General features: G+C 50.4%; 1 protein-coding gene across 3 annotated transcripts in view; it reads left to right on the forward strand.

Moving 5' to 3' along the window:
- The first annotated feature begins 442 nt into the window (after positions 1–442).
- RGS10 (regulator of G protein signaling 10) overlaps positions 443–18,370 on the forward strand; it is a 38,264-nt gene continuing 20,336 nt past the window's right edge. For 2 of the 3 annotated variants that reach the window (XM_004751832.3, XM_045068730.1), the window contains exons 1-3: positions 443–599; positions 12,225–12,343; positions 13,540–13,626. In XM_004751832.3, the coding sequence (XP_004751889.1) occupies positions 551–599; positions 12,225–12,343; positions 13,540–13,626 (255 nt within the window). In that variant the 5' untranslated portion in view covers positions 443–550. Of the gene's footprint in view, positions 600–6,098; positions 6,243–12,224; positions 12,344–13,539; positions 13,627–18,370 lie in introns of those variants that run through there. The other variant, XM_004751833.3, reaches the window with a different exon arrangement.

Here is an 18,370-nt window from a genome sequence, read left to right on the forward strand (position 1 = left end):
CCGCCTGCCGCCTCGCGAAGGCGCACAGAGCCACCGAGAACGAGAGCGCTGCGCGCGCGGTGCCGCGCCCGTTTCTCGCGGCTGCAGAAGAGGGCGGGAGCCCGGGATGGTCGGAGAGCGGCGAGGCGGGCGGCCGGGCGGGCCGGAGGGGCGGGGCGGGGCCCGGGGCGGCGGCTTTGGCGAGCTCCGCTGGGCGGCGGGGCCCCCGGGGTCCGCGGGCAGGGCTCCTAAGCCACAGGCAACAGCGCGCGCTCCTTCCAGGCCAGCGCACGCCATCCCGGGCGCGGGGCTGGGACTCGGCGTTTGGTCACTCGCGCCCGCCCTGGGCCACTCAGGCCCCCGAGGCTGGAATGCTGGGCTCCTGCCGGGGCGGGCGGGCAGGGCGCACCGAGCGCGCCACGCGGCGCCTGGCGGTGGGGAGGGCGGCGGGGCGGGGGCGGGCGCGCCGGGGCGGTGCTGAGCGGGCTCCTCCTCCTCGGCCTCCTCCTCCTCTCCGTCCTCCTGCTCAGCCGCCCGGCTGCTCCTCCTTCCTCCCGGGGCGACCGCGGCGATGTTTAACCGCGCCGTGAGCCGGCTCAGCAGGAAGCGGCCGCCGTCAGGTAAGCGGCTCCCCGGCACGCGGGCTGGGGATCGGGGCGCCCGGAGGAGCCGCCTCGGCCGACGCTGCCCGCGCAGGGTCCCGGGCATCCTTCCCTCCCTCCTGTGTTCGGGCGCGGCTCGGCGATGCCACCCGACGAGGGTCCCCGCCGACCGCGCCAATGCTCGTTGCTCCATCCAGCGTCCCTGCGGTCACAGCGGCGGCGGGAGCGCAGAGCCCCGGGCGGCGCTGCGGGGAGGAAGTTTGGACAAAAGGAAGAACAGCAGCAGTTTTCTTTTTAGTGATGGTCTGGGAGAAGAAAGGAGATCCCATGCACCCCCAAACTTTGGAGGGAGTGTGGGCTCTAGATCCGAAAAGTCGCACGGGTCCCTTCCCTTGGGGAGTTCTCCGTCTCTCTCCGCTGCGGGCGTTGGTGCGAATGATGCCCGCGAGGCGCCCGGAGGTGGCAGGGCTGGACCCCCAGCATCGGACTGGCAGCGGGGCCCGGGCTGCCCAGCGCCTTCATTTCTGCGCTGCGGAGCCGAAATGTGAGGCCGCGGAGGAGGGTGAACACCAGGGTGGAGAGAAAGCACGTCTGTAGTTCGCTCCAGGGGAGCGCTGACATTACAGGGACTTGCCCTGGCTGCCACAATGGACCAGGCTGAGCCACAGTTTGCAGGGGTTTGATAGGACAGAGAATCCACGGTGAAAATGAGACCGTGCCTTTGACGCCAACCGCCTTACCCTTTTCGTTCACAGTTACGGCTGTGCTCCTTTGAGCTCTTAATGTGGGCGCAGGTCTCTGTTCACCCAGTTCTGCGTTCTCTCTCCACCCTTAGGGGCGCCCTTGTAAAACAGGTACTGTTAAGGCTACTTTCCAGAAGAGGGAACCGAAGCTCGGAGCTGTTAGGTAACCAGTTAGGGGGGGTGGGGTGGAGAATCTTTGAAACTCAGGTTGATCTGACTGTGGAGTTCAGAGGCTTTTCTGCTACCTCCCACTCTGACGGTGCCTGCTTTAGTGCTAAGAGTCTGAACATGTTGGTGGGTCCTGTTTTCACTAAATATCCTATTTTATGAGGGACACTGCAGTTAAGAGGAGGGACTGGGTGGGCGGGTGAACCAGACCCTCTGGGACCAAATCCCACCTCCACTGTTGTAAAAACTTTGTGTCTCGTGCAAATGAGGTTCTGCAGAATGGGAATAAAACAGCTATCCCTCTTTGAGTCCTTGAATGGAGCTGGTTTCCTGTCCATTGCCTTATGCAAATCATTGCATTTAATATTCAGGACACCCTTAGTAAAGTAGGACTTCACAGGGTTATTGTAAAGAGTTCTTATTGGTGTCAATGGGCTTGTACTTCTTTCTGGGTTGTCTGTGGGTCCAAGGATTCCTTTGGGTGTTCCTTTTAGCTGTTCCCTGTTGGTGCCTCTTCACAGGCCTATGGGACAGTAAGCAGAGCCTGGACTCCAGCTCAGCTCCTGGTTCCCACCTTGACTCTATCATTCAGTGACCTTGAGCAAGTTACTTGACCTCTGAGCCAATTGCTAAATTATTGGGAAATTTGAGAACTGGGTGCCAAATCACAGACAGCTTGAAACTGGCTGTTGGTGGATACTTTTACCATGGAAATGGGCAAAGACTGAAGATCAAGCTTTTTTTTTTTTATCTAGGAGAGCTGGTTTCCTGGCACACCTCTGCATCTGTTTTCCCATCTGTAAAGTGGGTTTCATAGAGTCTTGGGATTAAATACACAACATACGAGGTCTGTAGTGCAATGCCTGGCATGTAATATGTGAGGAATAATGGTTAGTTTCCCCCCTTTCATGTTACAAACAGAGCTGTTCTGAACACCTCTGCCTGGGTATTCATTGCTTCGCATCATTTGGGGGTATCCCTGGTTTGGGGGTGTTATAGGGATGAGGGTTGTACCCCAGAAAGATTGGGGCAATTTAGAGACACTAGTGGAGTGTACTTCTTTTAGGGTTGTCACTTTTCAGCCTTACAACATGAGATTAGGTGACAGATAGAAAGATTAGTAGCTAAGCACCATGGTTTGGCATTGGGTGCCTCGCCGCTGAGAGCCCAAACAGCAATGGATCTTTAGATTTAAAGTGTACCCCACCGATGGGAAAGGGCAAATGAGGCCCTGCCCTTTGGGCATCACCATCCAGCAGTGCGAAAAGAAGGGGTCAAGTGAGAAAGGGCATGTGGGCCCCGAGGCAGAGGTACTGGGAAGCTTGCCAAGTGATCCGTGGGACCCTGTCCTGCATTTTTACTTGGTAACTTTGAATTATTTTCCTTAAACTGGCTCTCCAAATTGTATAAGCTTCCAGCCCCACAAGTGCTGGATTCAGCCCTGCAATCGCCTGATACAGGCCCAGTTTCAGTCCTGGCTCCCAGAACCTTCGATTGTATAGGCTTTTCCTGCTTTTCAGCAAAAACTTACCGGAGACCATGTCTTCAAGCTCAGAGTTTGGAGTTCCTAAGCCCTAATTTCAAGGTTCAAAGTGGAATTCCCTTGTTTTCCTTAAGGGGATTTCTCAAAGTATGTTCTTGAACCCACCGGGGATGCCAAGGCCGTGGATAAAATGCAGCTTTCCAGGCCACACCCTGGACCCACTGATTCCATCTTGGGGACCCAAGGTCGGGGGAGAATAAGCTGCATTTTCAACAAATGCCTTAGTTGATTCTTGTGCCACTGAAGTCTGTCCACCCACTCGCCCCCTACAAGGACTCACACAGTCGGTGGTAGTTGTGATGCTGCTCACCTGGAAAGCAAAGCCGAAGCCACAGTCTTCCCTCTGCGAGCAGACCGAGGGGCGATCCGTGGAGGGAATCCCCACCCTGCCAGGCAGGCTTGGCTCTCCCCCCGGGGGCCGGTTGTACACTAGCCCGTTAAACCCTTGGGACCAGTTTTGGATTTATTGCTGGGCTTAAGTTTTTATTTAAAGATGACAGTCAACATAGCAACTTAAGGTCTTTGTTTTAACAACCCCACAGCCGGCAGTCTTGGCCTCTGGGAAAACTTTCCCTGCGGAACGTCATGGGCCCTGTTGGCCTGTGGCTGCAGGGAGAGCAGTCTGGGGACAGGGAGGCCGGGCTGGGCCCAGGGGTGTTGTTTTAGACTGGTATGGTTAGCCTACAAGCCGGCTGTGTCTGGGATGTCAGCTTCCAGTGCCACCAGCTCTGAATGCCGCCAAGGGCAGCCCGTAGACCAGCGGCACAGGTGCTACTACAGCTCTGCCTTCTTCATTGGCTTTGCATGTGACCGATGTCTCCTTCTTGCACTGTTAGAAATTTGGGGAACCCTGGCAGGTGCCAGGCAGGCTGTTTCCTGGGGGCTTCCTGGGTAGACTAAGGCACACGTCCTGCTGTGCTTGAGTAATCCCCTCGGCCTGGGGCGCTGGGCTTAGAAAGTTGCTGTTTAAATTGTACTAAATTTACTCTCACTGGTTGTCTTCTGCTTCCCCCAGATAGCTCTCCTCTGGAACAGCCCTAAGAGGGGTGGTGGGGGCCGAGGGGCCCCGGGGCAGGCGACAGCAGCAGTAGCTACCCGATAAGAGCCATCAGGAGGCATCCCCTGCGGGGGGAACAGCCCCTTGCAGACTTCCGGGGACTCATTTCCCTTCTAACCCGGTTCCCATCCCTCCAGGGATTTGCAGGGTGCCTGTGGGTCAGCTGTGCTGTTCCCTCTGCACGGTGCTCTGGGACCCCTCCTCGGGCCTGCCTTCTGCCCCAGGCCCATTCCTCCTGCTCTCACTCTGCCCCTGGGGGCTGTGCGTTCCCGCTTCTGCCCCTTTGCTTCCCAGGGGTGTCCTCTGTCCTGAGCCTTCTTCCAAAGCTGGGTCTCCCCCGGCCCCAGCAGGGCCTCTCTCCCCAGACTCCTGCCTCCCTCCCTCTCTGCCCCCGAAGCGCAGGCTGTTTTGTCTCTCTGTGGACAGCCACAGAGGCCAAGGGGCAGGGTCTTGTCTGGAGCCACCACCCATTTTAGAAGGGACAGACCAGAGAACTCAAATTTCTGACCCAAGCCCAGAGCTACCTGCATGAGTTCACACAATGTCCACTGAGTCATCTTGTTAAAATATATTTAGAGTTAGGATATATAAATGAATACGGAGCCGACAGCTTTTCTCTTTCCTCTTCTCCTGCCTCCTTCTTCCCTTCCTCCTCCCCTTTCTTCCTTTCTCTTGTCAGGACATTACAAACAAGGCCATCATCAACCATCTTTATCATTCCATAAATGAAAGGGCATTTGAATACCCAAGAGAGTAAAGACAGAATTTCATGTAAGGAAATATCCTGATCCACGGAATCTTCTAGAGGTTGTTGTGTCCAGAGAGAGGCACTGGGTGACTGAGGGACAGAGCTGACAGGAAGTCATGCTCCCCTGTGCTCCCACTGTCTCTTGAATTTTGTACCATGTAAATAAATATAATGATCTTTTTCCTAAAAACAACCCGTGGCCGCCTTGACCCTATCAAGACAGCTTACGTGGTGAATATTTTTTTATCCTTATTTTCATTTCTTTTTTTTTTTTTAAGATTTTATTTATTTATTTGACAGACAGAGATCATAAGTAGGCAGAGAGGCAGGCAGAGAGAGAGAGGAGGAAGCCGGCTCCCCGCAGAGCAGAGAGCCCGATGCGGGGCTCGATCCCAGCACCCTGAGAACATGACCTGAGCCGAAGGCAGAGGCTTTAACCCACTGAGCCACCCAGGCGCCCCCTTATTTCTTCATGAACTGGTGAAAAAAGCTTCCCGGCGCCCTGTGGCACTGTGGGCAGACAGCCATCTGGGAACTCCTGGTCTGGTCTTCTCAATTAATTTTAAGTTCCGTGAGAAAAAGGGCCTCGCCTTTCCCTTACTGCGTCTGTCACTGTTCTTCTTGACTTTGCAGGCTCTGCAGCCCGAGGACGGGGGCTGAGCCCCACCTCATCCACTTCTTTGCTTTCTCCTTGGAGCACAGGACTTAACCTCACCGTGCCTCAGTTTCCACCTCTGTAAAATGGGCCCCTGATGAGCCCAACGTCAGAGGGTCGCTGTGACTCGGAGACCAGATCCATATAGCGAGCGCTCAGTCCGGAGCTATTTTCATAGCCGTCCTGCTCTCTGTCTCGCCCCCAATCTATCAGAAAACATCCATCAACATAAACGTGAACATGAGCGCCAGACACGGCGGACCCCCGGGGGGACTCGGCTCCTCCTCAAGAAGTGCAGAATGTCACTGACTCGCCCAGCCGTGGGGGCCCCGGGGGGAGTGAGGGCACATTTGTGCGTGAGTGTCAGGCCCTCCGGGGGGGTGGGGGGGGCACAGGGCTTCTGGAAAGTGAGGGAAATGAGGACAGGGTCTTCGTTTTCACCCCCAGAGTAGGGCTCCTGGGTAATTTTTATTTTTTCTGGGCCTTTGCCTAGAAAGTAGAGATCTAGGGAGGCTACAAATAACAGTCTGGCGTTCTGATTTCCTTCCCTCTGGTAGAAACTGGAAGCCAGTGGCCATCTGTTGTTTAGTCCACTCAAAAGAGGATGTGGAGTCTTGTTTTTCCTCCAGACCCAAGGGTGCTCAGGAGCCCCACAGCCCCCAGCCTGTCTCCCACGAACCGTCTCTGAGAAGGCAGTGGGTTTCTGGGCTTCGTGAGACTCCTCAGGTGGACCCCAGAGCATGGAACGTAAGGAGCGGCCCCCACCCCCTTTGGCAGATGTCCTCCGCTTAAAGGTGCACCGGCGCCCCGGGAGGCACCGCCCCAGCCCTTGGCTTTCTCTGAGGTCTCTGGCTTCTTGTAGAAAAACGCCACGAAGCCTTTTCTGAGTCCAGCCAACCCTCTACAGCCTGCTCGCCTTCTCTGGTCTTTGATGCTTGCTATTATGATTATTTTAAAAACTTTTCCAATTTTTATTATTATATTCTGCTCCTTGCACTTCACGCAAACCTCCCCACTAAGGGAACTGCGTGCTCGAAGGGTGGTCATTCTCTGACCTTAGATGCTGGAGCCAGTAAACACTTAAGTAACCTCTAGATAGAGTGTCTCCGTGACTCACTTTCTCCGGAGCCCTACATAGATCTCCAGTTGTAACGAACTGATTCTCTGCTTCTAAGTTTGGATGACTTTAAAAAAAAAAAAAAAAGTAATATGTTTGATGCGGAATCGTTGATATGAGGTTTTAAAGATTTTATTTATTTGTGAGAGAGAGAATGAGGGGAGGGGCAGAGGGGGAGGGAGAGGGAAAGAACCTCAAGCAGATTCTGTGCTGAGTGCAGAGCCCGACCTGGGGCTCGATCTCACAACGCAGAGACCGTGACTTGAACTGATCCCAAGAGTCAGACGCTTAACTGGCTGAGCTACCCAGGCGCCCCTGATGTGAGGTTTCACGTAAGGTTCTTGGGGTGTGCACTTTTCCTTGAATGTTTATGGGAGTTTTGGGGTGTGTGTGTGTGTGTGTTGAACCAGACTGCTTTAGAATTGGGAATGAACATTTCTGCCTCTTCCTGGGCGTGAATATTTCATATGTTTTCTTTAATAATGCTAGAAGTTTTGGGGGGTACTTAGGATAGGCTCTTTGATGATGTACCCTGATTCTGCTTTGAGGAAGGTGGGTGTTGAGATTTTACTAGGACATTATCTGACTTGGGAAAATTGTCTATGCAGGATCATTAACCTAGACCTTCCTGCAGACTATTAGCAGGAATCCACGCTGTAAGCCTTTAGCTCTGATGAGTGTTACAGATGTCTTTTGAGTATGGATTTCCAAGGAATTAATGTCTGGAGAAAGTCTCTGGTAGATATGACATCATAGCATCTATAAATAATGCATTACGAAATATGCTGCAAGCCACCAGCCTCAGCCATCTGTATCTGTGAAATAATGGCTTTTGCTGAAGTCAGAAACCACACAGAACAGCATAAATGTAAATGGAAAGCGTATGTATGTTGTGTTCGCATGCTAGATGGTTCTAGCGGTCTGGTGTGGGTTTTTGTCTGTGCTGAATTCCCTCTTGGTTTTCTCAATCTTTTCCCACGGTGCAGTTGTCTTCCTCTTCAAGGCCGTTATGTTCTGGCCTTTGTGAGTGTGGAGATCGGCTCTTATTAAAAACAAAAATGGCAGTAGAACCTTATGATAAAGTGCATGGGCTCTGGAGCTGTGCTCGGAGCATGGTCTCCGCTCTCCTTGCTGGGCGACGCTTACAAGTTTCTGTGCCTCGTCTGTGCTTCCCCATCGGAAGTGGGGATATTAAGCACACCACAGGCTCATTGTGAGGTGTGAATGATCGAACCCACAGAAAAAGCTTGAAGCAGTCCCCAGCACACTACAAACAATGTGTTAGTGTCCCCTGTTGTTACTAGCTAATGGTAGATTGCTCTGAGCATAAATCTATTGAAAAACAAGTATTGTTAGGGCTCCTGGGTGACTCAGTGGGTTAAGCGTCTGTCTTCAGCTCAGGTCAGGATCCCAGAGTCCTGCGATCGAGCCCCACATTGGGCTCCCTGCTCAGCGGGAAGCCTGTTTCTTCCTCTCCTCCATGCTCGGCTCTCTCTTGCTATCTCGGTCTCTCTTTTTCAAATAAATATATAAATAATATCTTTAAAAAAAAAAGAAAAATAAGTATCATGCCTACAAAAGTCTGATCTAAAATGTTTTAAAGACCGCAGGAGGTTAAAAAAAATTTTTTTTATTGCAAAAATATTTTAATAGGTAAACTAAACAACAAGACAAGATAAACAGAGCTGGACAAAATTGAAACAAAAGTCATCAGTGATAGCTCCTTACTAGCTTGAGTGATCTTAAAGTTGCTAGATAAGTATGTTTGACTTTTTTTCCACCTGTGCATTCCAAGTTTAACTTCTTGTGTAATCCATCTAAAATGGCAACTTTTGTCAACAAAAAAGCAAAGAATATTGTTATTTCTTTATGGCTCCAGGTGCCAGGAGTTGGGAAGCTGGGAACTCTTGGCTTTGCTTTATTCTTAAGTTCAGAAGTAAACCTGCTTTTTATAGAGAAAGGTTATTCCTTTTTCTTACAATTGCTGGACTGACTGTAACATTTCAGGTGAACTTGTCTTAGGAGCCTTTACTTACATGCACTGGGAAGTAGGGGAAGTCTCCTGAGATAATAGAAATGGCCCGCGTTGAGGGATGATCTCTAGGGCAGTGCCAGATGGGGGGTGGGGGGGGGGCACACCGCTCAGTCTCCCTGGTGGTCAGGAGCATGACTTGGAAAAGAGATGCACCGTTAAATGAGTGGAGTTGCAAATGTGGTTCTATTTAGAGCTATCTGTCTATACTGATACCAATCAAGAAAGATTAAGGAAAAAAGGTGTAGCCAAAAGCTCTTATTGAAATTGAAGGGCAGTCAGGAAGTCTTGGAAAAATTCGAACCAATACTCCTGAGAAAAACAAAAACACACATCAGACAGAGTGCGCGTAGATTCCCACAGTAAAGGTAGTGGGGGCAGAAGGTGGGCAAAAAGGCAAGAAGGGATCTGTCTTATCCAGGGCACCAGAGCCAGACTCCAGTGGCTGTGGCTGTGGAGAGTAGCTGCATCTTGGTGGACTTCCTGAGCCAGCCCTGGAAATTCTGTGCCCTTCTGTAATCCTGTCGGGGTCAATGCAATTCATGACTTTCGAGGGCAGGGAGATGATAGCCCAGTCAAGAACCAAGAGAAAGGGCCGTTTATTTGCCAGGTACTATGTTCTGGAGCAGACCTGGGGTTCTGCGAGGGTGGCCCTGGGTCGGGGGACGGTCACTTTCACACTGAAGTCCCAGTACTGGTTCCATCGAGCTGTTCTCTAGTTGGGTCACCTTGGGTAGGTCACTTTACCCTCTGAACCTCTATTTCTCAGTCTATAAAATACAGGGACCTGACCAGACTAGTGTGTATTGAGTTATAAGAGTTTTCGATCAAGTGAAAGTTGGCACAGAAATTCAATATGCAAAGTAATTTGAGTATAAATTAAGGGTTGGGGGAGGTGGCAGTTATCAAATGGTGGGGTCAGAAAGCTTATCTCCTATTTAACCAAAGGAGCGCTCTTTTGGATTTTTAAATGGGAATCCACTGAGTGAATTTATTTGCAAGATACGTGTGGCAGCAAACACTAAAATGTGGTCCGTTTTTTTGTTGAAAAGAATGTCAGGAGCTTTAAAACCCTTTCAGACCAAGGTTGGAAACTTACAGGCAGAGTAGGTGTTGTGTGACAGCAGGAGAAATTTCTGGCTGCCTAAGACTGCTCCCGGGAGCAGCCTACTTGTGTCTCTGCATGTAAATACAGAGCCGATCTCCTGAGGGAGGGTAGCAAGTCGTGAGACTGTACTCACGAGCAGGATTAAGTTGGTGAAATGCTTGGCCGAATGAACCCTCTTGCAGATCTTTTTTATAATGGTGATCTCTTGATTCGATTTATACTCTGTCGGGAAGAAACCCAGTGTTCATTGTGTTTAGAGGCTTGCCGTTCTAGCATTTTCAAAGAGAGCAGGGGAAGTAATGTAATATCCACGGACTGAAGATTCACTTTAAAGAAGAATCAGGTCCATTTGTGCTGTGTTTGAGTGAGTTTACTTCTCCGTGAAAGGAATAGATCTGTCTTGAAAATTCTCTTATGTGCTCTATCACCAGTGCGCATTGAAACACAATCCCCACTCCCTGGCAGGCTTCTGGCTTCTGCTTTTCAGCCCCAGTCAGCCATCAAGTGTCTACAATCCAGGTGGTTCTCCCAGACCCTGGGGGACAGAGTCTCAGCTGCTCGAGAAATTAACACGTGGATTGACCCAATAGAACAGGAAAGATCATGGCAGCTGAGTTACTGTTAAGGCCAATGTATCCGGATACAACTTTCTTCCAAAAACGTTTAAAACTCTATGGCATCCTAGTGGTTTGCAGCAATTAATATTCATAGGACTTTTTTCATTTGTCCTTTTCAAATGGTCTGCTTTGCTGATTTTTAAAATTAAAAGCGTATTTTCTCCTACAGTCAAACTTTTCTTTATAGAAATAGGCATCTACGGGATGCCTAGGTGGCTCAGTGGGTTAAAGCCTCTGCCTTCAGCTCAGGTCATGATCTCAGAGTCCTGGGATCGAGCCCCACATCAGGCTCTCTGCTCAGTGGGGAACCTGCTCCCCACCCCCACCCCGCCTGCCTCTCTGCCTACTTGTGAGCTCTCTCTGTCAAATAAATAAAATCTTAAAAAAAAAAAAAAAAAAGAAAGAAAGAAATAGGCATCCACTTCGAATGAGAAAAGGCAACGGAGAAAAGTATTAGCTATAAAAAGAGTTCACTTGATACATCATTATTTTAGGGAAGAGGAGAGAGGAACTAACATTTGTGAGGGTCCTCTGTGAGCTTCTAGATACCCGATGAGCTTCCCGTTTTAGTCTTTTGGATAACCAGTGAGACAGGAAGATTATCTTGCACACAGAATTTTGCCCCTTACCACACAGTCTGAATTTGCTGAACTGGGTTTGGAACCTGGGCCCATCCGAAGTTACATTCAATGTTTTTTTTTTGCCCCTTGACTCCAGGAAGGGACCAAATTCTGTAAAATGAGGCATGTGTGTGCTGTCACTTCCTCTCAGGCAAGTAGTCAAAGTGTGTTAGTTGGAAGTCTCCTGTCCCCTTTCCTATAGTCAAGAGACTTTTCTGCTCTTGAGGAAGAGAAGGCAGCGGGTGTGCAGGTAGAGAGTCATTCGTCCAATCTATACACGTAGTAACGGTGTGATGCTGAACTGTATTGGAGACAAAGGAAAAATCAGTAATACCAATCCTGTTTTTATTCACAATTTTGTTATTTTGTTTGTTAAAGAATTCTTTTTCTTTTTTTAAGATTTTATTTATGTATTTGATGGAGTGAGAGAGCATAATCAGGGGGAAAGGCAGAAGGAGAGGGAGAAGCAGGCTCCCCACTGAGCAGGGAGCCTAACATGGGGCTCGATCCCAGGACCCCAGGATCATGACGTGAGCCAAAGGCAGACGCTTAACCAACAGAGCCACCCAGGTGCCCCACGTTATGGAATTCTTTGCATATTTTGATTTTTCAAAATCTTGCATGAAAATACCATTTATCTTGATGCCTGAGTTTTTTAGCAACCCCCTAAAATCATGTACCTGCAGCCAGTGTCTCCCTTTTCCCACCCTTGGCCCAACCCCGGTGCACACTTTTATTTATGTGCCGGGCAATGAACTACATGTGTTGCGGATACAACATAAAGATAACACAGAAGCTTTCGGACCAGTGCGTCAGTCACGCAGATCATCACAAGACAGCGCGATAATTACCAGACTGTGCCCAAAGCACAGTAATGGGGAAGCAGCCGCCACGGTGGCAGGGTTCCTGGGAGGAAGTCCTTGGGAGGCTTGAGGGCTGGCCAGAGGACACGTGGGTGGGGGAAGGATGGATGGAGAGTGGTGGGAAAGGACAAGACCCCTTGTCATGGCTCTGAGCCTCAGTTTCCCTCACATGTAAGATGGAGGAAATGGCAGTGCCTCCTTTCTAAGGTTATCATGGGAGCTAGAATGGGTTCCCCGTGTGAAGCGCCTGCCGTAGATTCTGGCACGTAACCTGTATTAGCCACAATGGTGATGACAGTGACCATTACTTGCAGATATTTTTACGTGAAAGTATCTTTGGGCCAAATTCACAGTCTGAACTTTGCTTTGCAGACATCCACGGCAGCGATGGGAGTCCCAGCAGCAGCCAGCAGAACCCCAAGAGCACAGCCAAATGGGCGGCCTCTCTGGAGAATCTGCTCGAAGACCCAGAAGGCGTGAAAAGATTTAGGGTTTGCCTTTTTCATTGTTGACTGGGATCGGTGCAGCCTGTGAAGAAGGGTAGACACCTGTTGGGGGGAACACGGACTGGTTTTTCCCCTCTGTGTGTCCCAACCTGAGAATTAGGACTTCTCACTTGCTATGGCCAAGGGGGAGACTCTCTCCCAGATCGCCTGGGGCCAGAGCGGAGGGGCACGCACAGGCTGTTTCTGGGTTTTATGTAGTTGGATGGGAGGGGGAGGGGGTGATGGGCAAAGACGTGCTTTGCTCATTGGCAGAATCCCCAAAGCCTTTCCAGCTCTGGGACCCCTGGGAGGGGGTGGTCTGGGTTTCGGATGTGAAGGTTGGTTCTCCGGGATTCTCGGGATTCATTATGGACCCGGGGAGAAAGGAAGACAGCGGCTGGAGAAGTGAACATGAACTCCCAGAGGAGGGCTGATGCATGGGGCGTGTCGGCGCTGCCTAGAAAGAGCCCTCTGGCTGGCAGAAACCCCAGGGGTCGCATAGAAGAACCACATGTGAATTTCAAGAGGGCCCTGTATCTGACCGAGTCCCACCGCCTTCTGCCTTTAAGTTTTGGCTCAGGTCAGCGTTAGCCCTGATGCTGTTGGTCCCTGTTGCAGCGCCGGGGGAGGGGGTGGTGGGCTGCGCTCCTAACATCCCTGGACATCCGGCCCCTGGGGACACCGGTCTAGATCTCAGGGAGGACCCCATTCTGCACCCAGTGGGATGGCAGACCGTGCTGCTCACCCCCACTGCTGCCCAAAGAAAACACACCTCCAGCTTAAAATAGTTTTCATCGTGGCATTTTTAGACATGCTTAATTTGTTTCTTTTCTTTTGTTTAAAAAAAAATGGGGCTGATTTTAGAGGAATGTACTTTGTTTAAACACTGTCTGGAAGGAACTAATATATCTCCCACTTAAATTTACTCTTTGGTAATTTATTGTTATCTTAGACTTCTGAGTAAATTCTTGCTTCATTTTTAGTCTTCCTGACGATGTCCGAGTCAGTAAATTCAAATGCATATGAAATTCTAGCTTTAACATTAAACATTGCTTTGTTTTTTAGGATGGAGTTTTCGAAGGGTGACAGAACCATATTCGTTAGTCCCATTTTGCCAAACTGGCCCTTGAAGGAAATTACTTGTTATTTTCTTTCCTTAAAGTAGAACATTGCTTGATATTTTCTCCTCTTTTTATCTATAGGAATTTTTAAAAAAAGAATTCAGTGAAGAAAATGTTTTATTTTGGCTAGCCTGTGAAGATTTTAAGAAAACACAGGATAAGAAGCAGGTATGTCTTCGAGTCTGTAATTAGTTCTTGAATTCTTTGAGTTCTTGATCATTTTTTTCTCTCTCATTATGAAGTTACAGCTTCCTTTCCAACAGACTTTGAAATTGCCTCAAGAAATCTGAACCATATTGGATTTGGGGAAGACTAAAGCTTCAAATTATGCAGTGATCAAATATTAATAATTTTTCAAAGTGTTAATTTTAATTTTTTTAAAGATTTTATCTATTTTTGAGAGAGAGAGAGAGAGAGAGAGCAAGCATACGGGCTGGGGGGAGGGGCAGAGGGAGAAGCAGACTCCTTGCTGAGCAGGGAGCCTGATGCGGGACTTGATCCCAGGACCCTGAGATCATGACCTGAGCTGAAGGCTGACACTTGACTGAGCCACCCAGACACCCCAAATTGTGTTAATTTTTAAATGGAGCTGTTCCAATGGACAAAGAGTTTAAAGTAAAAATAACAATTTCTGTCATTTCAAGTTTATCATTGCACATGATTTTTTTTCTTCATGAATAAGTTATGAGGATGCTTCCCCAGAGTTTGACATGTCGGCATTTTGTACGGATGTAGTAAAATGATAAACAGATGTGTGGCGATAAAAGCGCAACTCGAATCAGATAGATTGTCAATTATTCAACGTATCTTACAAAACATCCTGTAGTTGGCAGGCGTCCCGCATAGAAAGTTTCTGACTGTTCTCCTGGGTAAATGTGTGCTCTTTGCAGGAGGTAGCCTTTAATTCTGATGTCAGCAGATTTTCTGTCCTTGAAGATTGGGTGTAAGGGGGAGGTGGAGGAGATTATGGGGACGAAGGCCTGTGGGTCGGGTGTGTTTATGAGGCCTAGGCATGTGTATTTCTAAGAGGCTACCAGCTACATGCCTACAAGGGCCAGTGAGTAAACACTAATCCGTGAAGCTTTTGGTGTGAAGCTATAAGGAGTGGTGGGGACTGGGGCCATTGTGGATAGCCGGCCCCGCCTCCAGGAGCTGTGCCTGATGCTGTAGCTGACTTTGGCAGTGAACACTTTGGGGCCTGTGGCTGTCTGGGCTTTCTGTGCTTTGAGTTCTGCCCACTTAGGTCTTCGCTTGCTCACCCTTGCCCCCCAGAACCCTAAGGGTCTGGCCTCTTCCTAAGGCATCTTTAGCCCAGTGCTGCCTGGTTATCCAGAGAAGCTGGATGTTTGGATTCTTAGGAAACCATTAGATTTTATAAATGTTGGAACTAATTTGTAGAAAACGTAAAACCTTGCCTGCCAAACAAAACATATCCATGGGCAGATGTAGCTCGTGGCCTGCCAGCTTTTGAGCCTCTGTCTCTAAACCTAGACTCTGCGAAGCCAGCAGCCGGTACATGTTTGTAGACAGCAGCTTGGAAAATGTTCATCATTGATTTGTTCAGAGTCTTTTCCTGACGCAGACACACTTCCCCCAAGATGGAGCAGGGCGCCTTCCTTCTACGGTCTTCCTCTGTGTGGAGGCAAAGATGGGTGCTAAGATAGATTCGTTTTAGCTCAAATTTCCTAGGTCAGCCTAGAAAGGCTTCCCAGGGAGGACCCTTGGTATTTGATTCCTTCAGGCTTCTTCTCGTCCCTGGATGACTTTGTTTGAGCCTCCTGGGCAGTGAATGGCCTCTAGGGTAAAGCGAGCGGGTGGGTCTGCCAGTCCTGGAAAGCTGGGGTCCCGCCCTAATGACAGGAGTGCTCACTGTTTTCCCTTGGCCCCAGCACTCAGGGCAGGGCTCAGGGGCCACTGTCCGGAAATGCTGGACTGTGCAATTTGATTTGTCCAGACTCGGGCTAAAACCCTAGGTAAGAGCCAAGCAGGCAAACAGATATCCGTTCTTCTGCTATATTCTTTGTGTGTCAAGGGTGAGAGGGACCTCCGGGTCGGCGTCTCTCCCTCCACCACTCTGCCACCATGGAAGCTGAGGCCCCCACAGCTGAGCTGGGACTTGGACCAGCATTCCGAGGTCACCTGGGTGCTCTCCCTGCACACCAGGCTCATGTGTTCTCGGGTTCAGCAGAGTCCACCAGATCTCTGTGGAGGGCCTGCTCAGGGCCAGGCCTTGTAACGAGTGTGGAAGACATGCGGGGACAGGACAGATGAGCTGCTTTAAGGAACAGGCATCGAGAAGGAAAGCAGCTTGTTAATCAAGCTTTTGCAAGTGTGCTGAGCAGAGAAATGGAAAGTGGGGGTTCTGTGGGAGCCCAGGCGGGGGTCGATGGAGAAGCAGACACCTGAAGGGGAGTTTGGGGGTGGGGACAGCCTGGGGAGAAGAGCCGAAGGAAGGCCAGGTGGTGGGACAGTGGCGCTTGAGACACAGGCCAGCTCTGCTGGGCTTGAGGCTGGGAGGGAGGTGAGGTCAGACGCGGAGAGCCTGAGTCCGGGTAAACACTGCAAGGCTGCAGGGTTGGGTTCGACTGGCCCGTCCTCATCCCACAGACAGTGTTTCCAGAATCTGAGAACCCCTCGCTGTAGCCCCACCCCTGACACCCAGCATATGACCCCGTGAAGGTTCGTGTCTCGAAGCCTAGAATGTGAAGTGAGGGCCTCACCCCGCAGCCGCCTGAGAAGGCAGCAGTGCTGGGAAGGAAGCAAGCCTCCGTGGGGCCTGTGGGGCCCCGATCTCGGTCTGGGTTATCGCGCTCAGCCTCATGACCGCCCCCGTCCTTCCAGAGGTGTGGGCTGTGGTTTGGGAGAACACGCAGCGGCTTTGCCTACGCTGCCTGGCTCGGTGCCGTCGGGGCCAGAGCGCAGACCCGGGGCTCAGACTGCAGAGTCTGTGTGTTCTCTGGTGGGTCTGGCTATAGGGGAAGTAAAACCAGGAGTAAGCTCTGAAACACTAATTTTAAAAAGTGGAGGAGGACAGAGGCAGGAGGAGAAGTGAGTCCAACCGAGTTTCACAATAAGACGTGCCTCGTCTGGTCCGGCGGGGAGTCTGTCGAGGGGGGAGCTCTACAGTGAACGGAGGTGGCGGTGGACCGGTGTGAACCTCATGTTGCCTCCATTGCTTTATTTCTTATTTTTTGAAAAAAGATTTGTTTTAGAGAGAGAGCACGAGTTGGGGGGGCAGAGGGAGACAGAGAGAGAGACTCTCAAGCAGACCCCGTGCTGAGCGTGGAGCCTGATGTGGGGCTCCATCCCACGACCGACCCCGAGATCACCACCAAGAGTCGGACACTTAACCGACTGAACCACCCAGGTGCCCATTCCTTACTTCAAAGAGGCCTGGTGCTGGCTTGTTTTTTCATTCTTTTACTAGGATTATCCCGCTGGATCTCTCCAGAGTCCTTACCAATTTATCTGACCTCTTCTGGGTAGAGTTTCTTTATTTCCTCTCTGTACTGTCTTGTCTTCCTGCTACCACGCAGGCTCTGGGGGTCTGAGATCTGGGTCTTCTCCCCACTGTATCCAAGTGCCTAGAGCAGCCCAATGTCATTTACTTCCTGTTCTCCCCACTCAGGTCAGCAGACACCTGAGGACCCACTGGGGTGGGTCCTGGCCCCTGCCCTCCTGCCACGGTGATGGCCCTAGGGACAGACATGTTTCTCAGAAGCTCCAAACAGTGGGCCCACGCTGTGTCCCTGCTGCCTGCCCTGGCCCGTGCTTTCCCAAGGGAGGGAGAAGGTCTCGACAGGGATCCGGCTTTCAGGAAGTTGGGAAGGGTGACGTCCTGCACCCCCGCCCTCCTTGGGGCTTCGGTGATGGCTGTACCTTTCAGGGGGTTCATACCCAGCAGGCAGCTTTCAAAGCACTTCTCTCTGTTCCCAATTTCTTTATGGCTTGAAATTTTTCTGTAAAGTGCCTTTCCCTCATGAATTAACACGAGAGATGGATCTATCTTCTCAAACCGAGTGGTATTTATGAGTGATAAAGCCTCAGGACAAGCCCCAACAAGGTTTTGGGTATCCATGATTCATTCATTCATTCATTCATTCCAGCTGCATGGGCATACTGGGCTTGTTCACTCTGTGACATTGTGTAGAGGGATACAGCAGTTTGTACAGATTTATAAAAACCAAGCCAGGAATGGGGGTGGGGAAGTGGTGGGGCAATGCAGGTTTCTTTTTTTTTTTTTTTTTTAAGATTTTATTTATTTATTTATTAAGAGAGAGTGCACAAGTAGGCAGAGAGGCAGGCAGAGAGAGAGGAGGAAGCAGGCTCCCTGCTGAGCAGAAAGCCCGATGCAGGGCTCGATCCCAGGACCCTGGGATCATAACCTGAGCCGAAGGCAGAGGCTTTAACCCTCTGAGCCACCCAGACTCCCTTCCTTTCTTTCTTAAAGATTTATTTATTTGAGACAGGAAGGGGGAGAACATGTGGGTGTGGGGAGGAGGGGCAGAGAGAGAGGATCTCCGAGCTGAGTGGGGAACCTGACATGGGGCTCTGTCCCATGACCCTGAGATCATGACCAAGAGCTAGATGCATAGCCAGCTAAGCCACCCCGGTGCCCCACAGCGCCACTTTCTAATAATCATACCTTCGAGAAGGGCTTGCACTGGCACTTAAATAGAATGGTACCTTGCCTTTTTATAGTGTTTTAGAATTAACAGAGTTATAGGGGGAGGGGTCTATGGTATTTATGATTTTTATTACATAATTTAACACTATAAACTGTTTCAGGATTTAAAGTGTTTGAGGTTCTTATTTAACGTACCAAAGGGCAAACCTTCGTGGCTCAGTGGGTTAAGCCTCTGCCTTCAGCTTAGGTCATGATCCCAGGGTCCTGGCCTGGAGCCCCCATCAG

Source organism: Mustela putorius, unplaced genomic scaffold, assembly GCF_011764305.1.
Source record: "Mustela putorius furo isolate JIRA1106 unplaced genomic scaffold, ASM1176430v1.1 tig00003909_pilon_pilon_pilon, whole genome shotgun sequence".
NCBI lineage: Eukaryota > Metazoa > Chordata > Mammalia > Carnivora > Mustelidae > Mustela > Mustela putorius.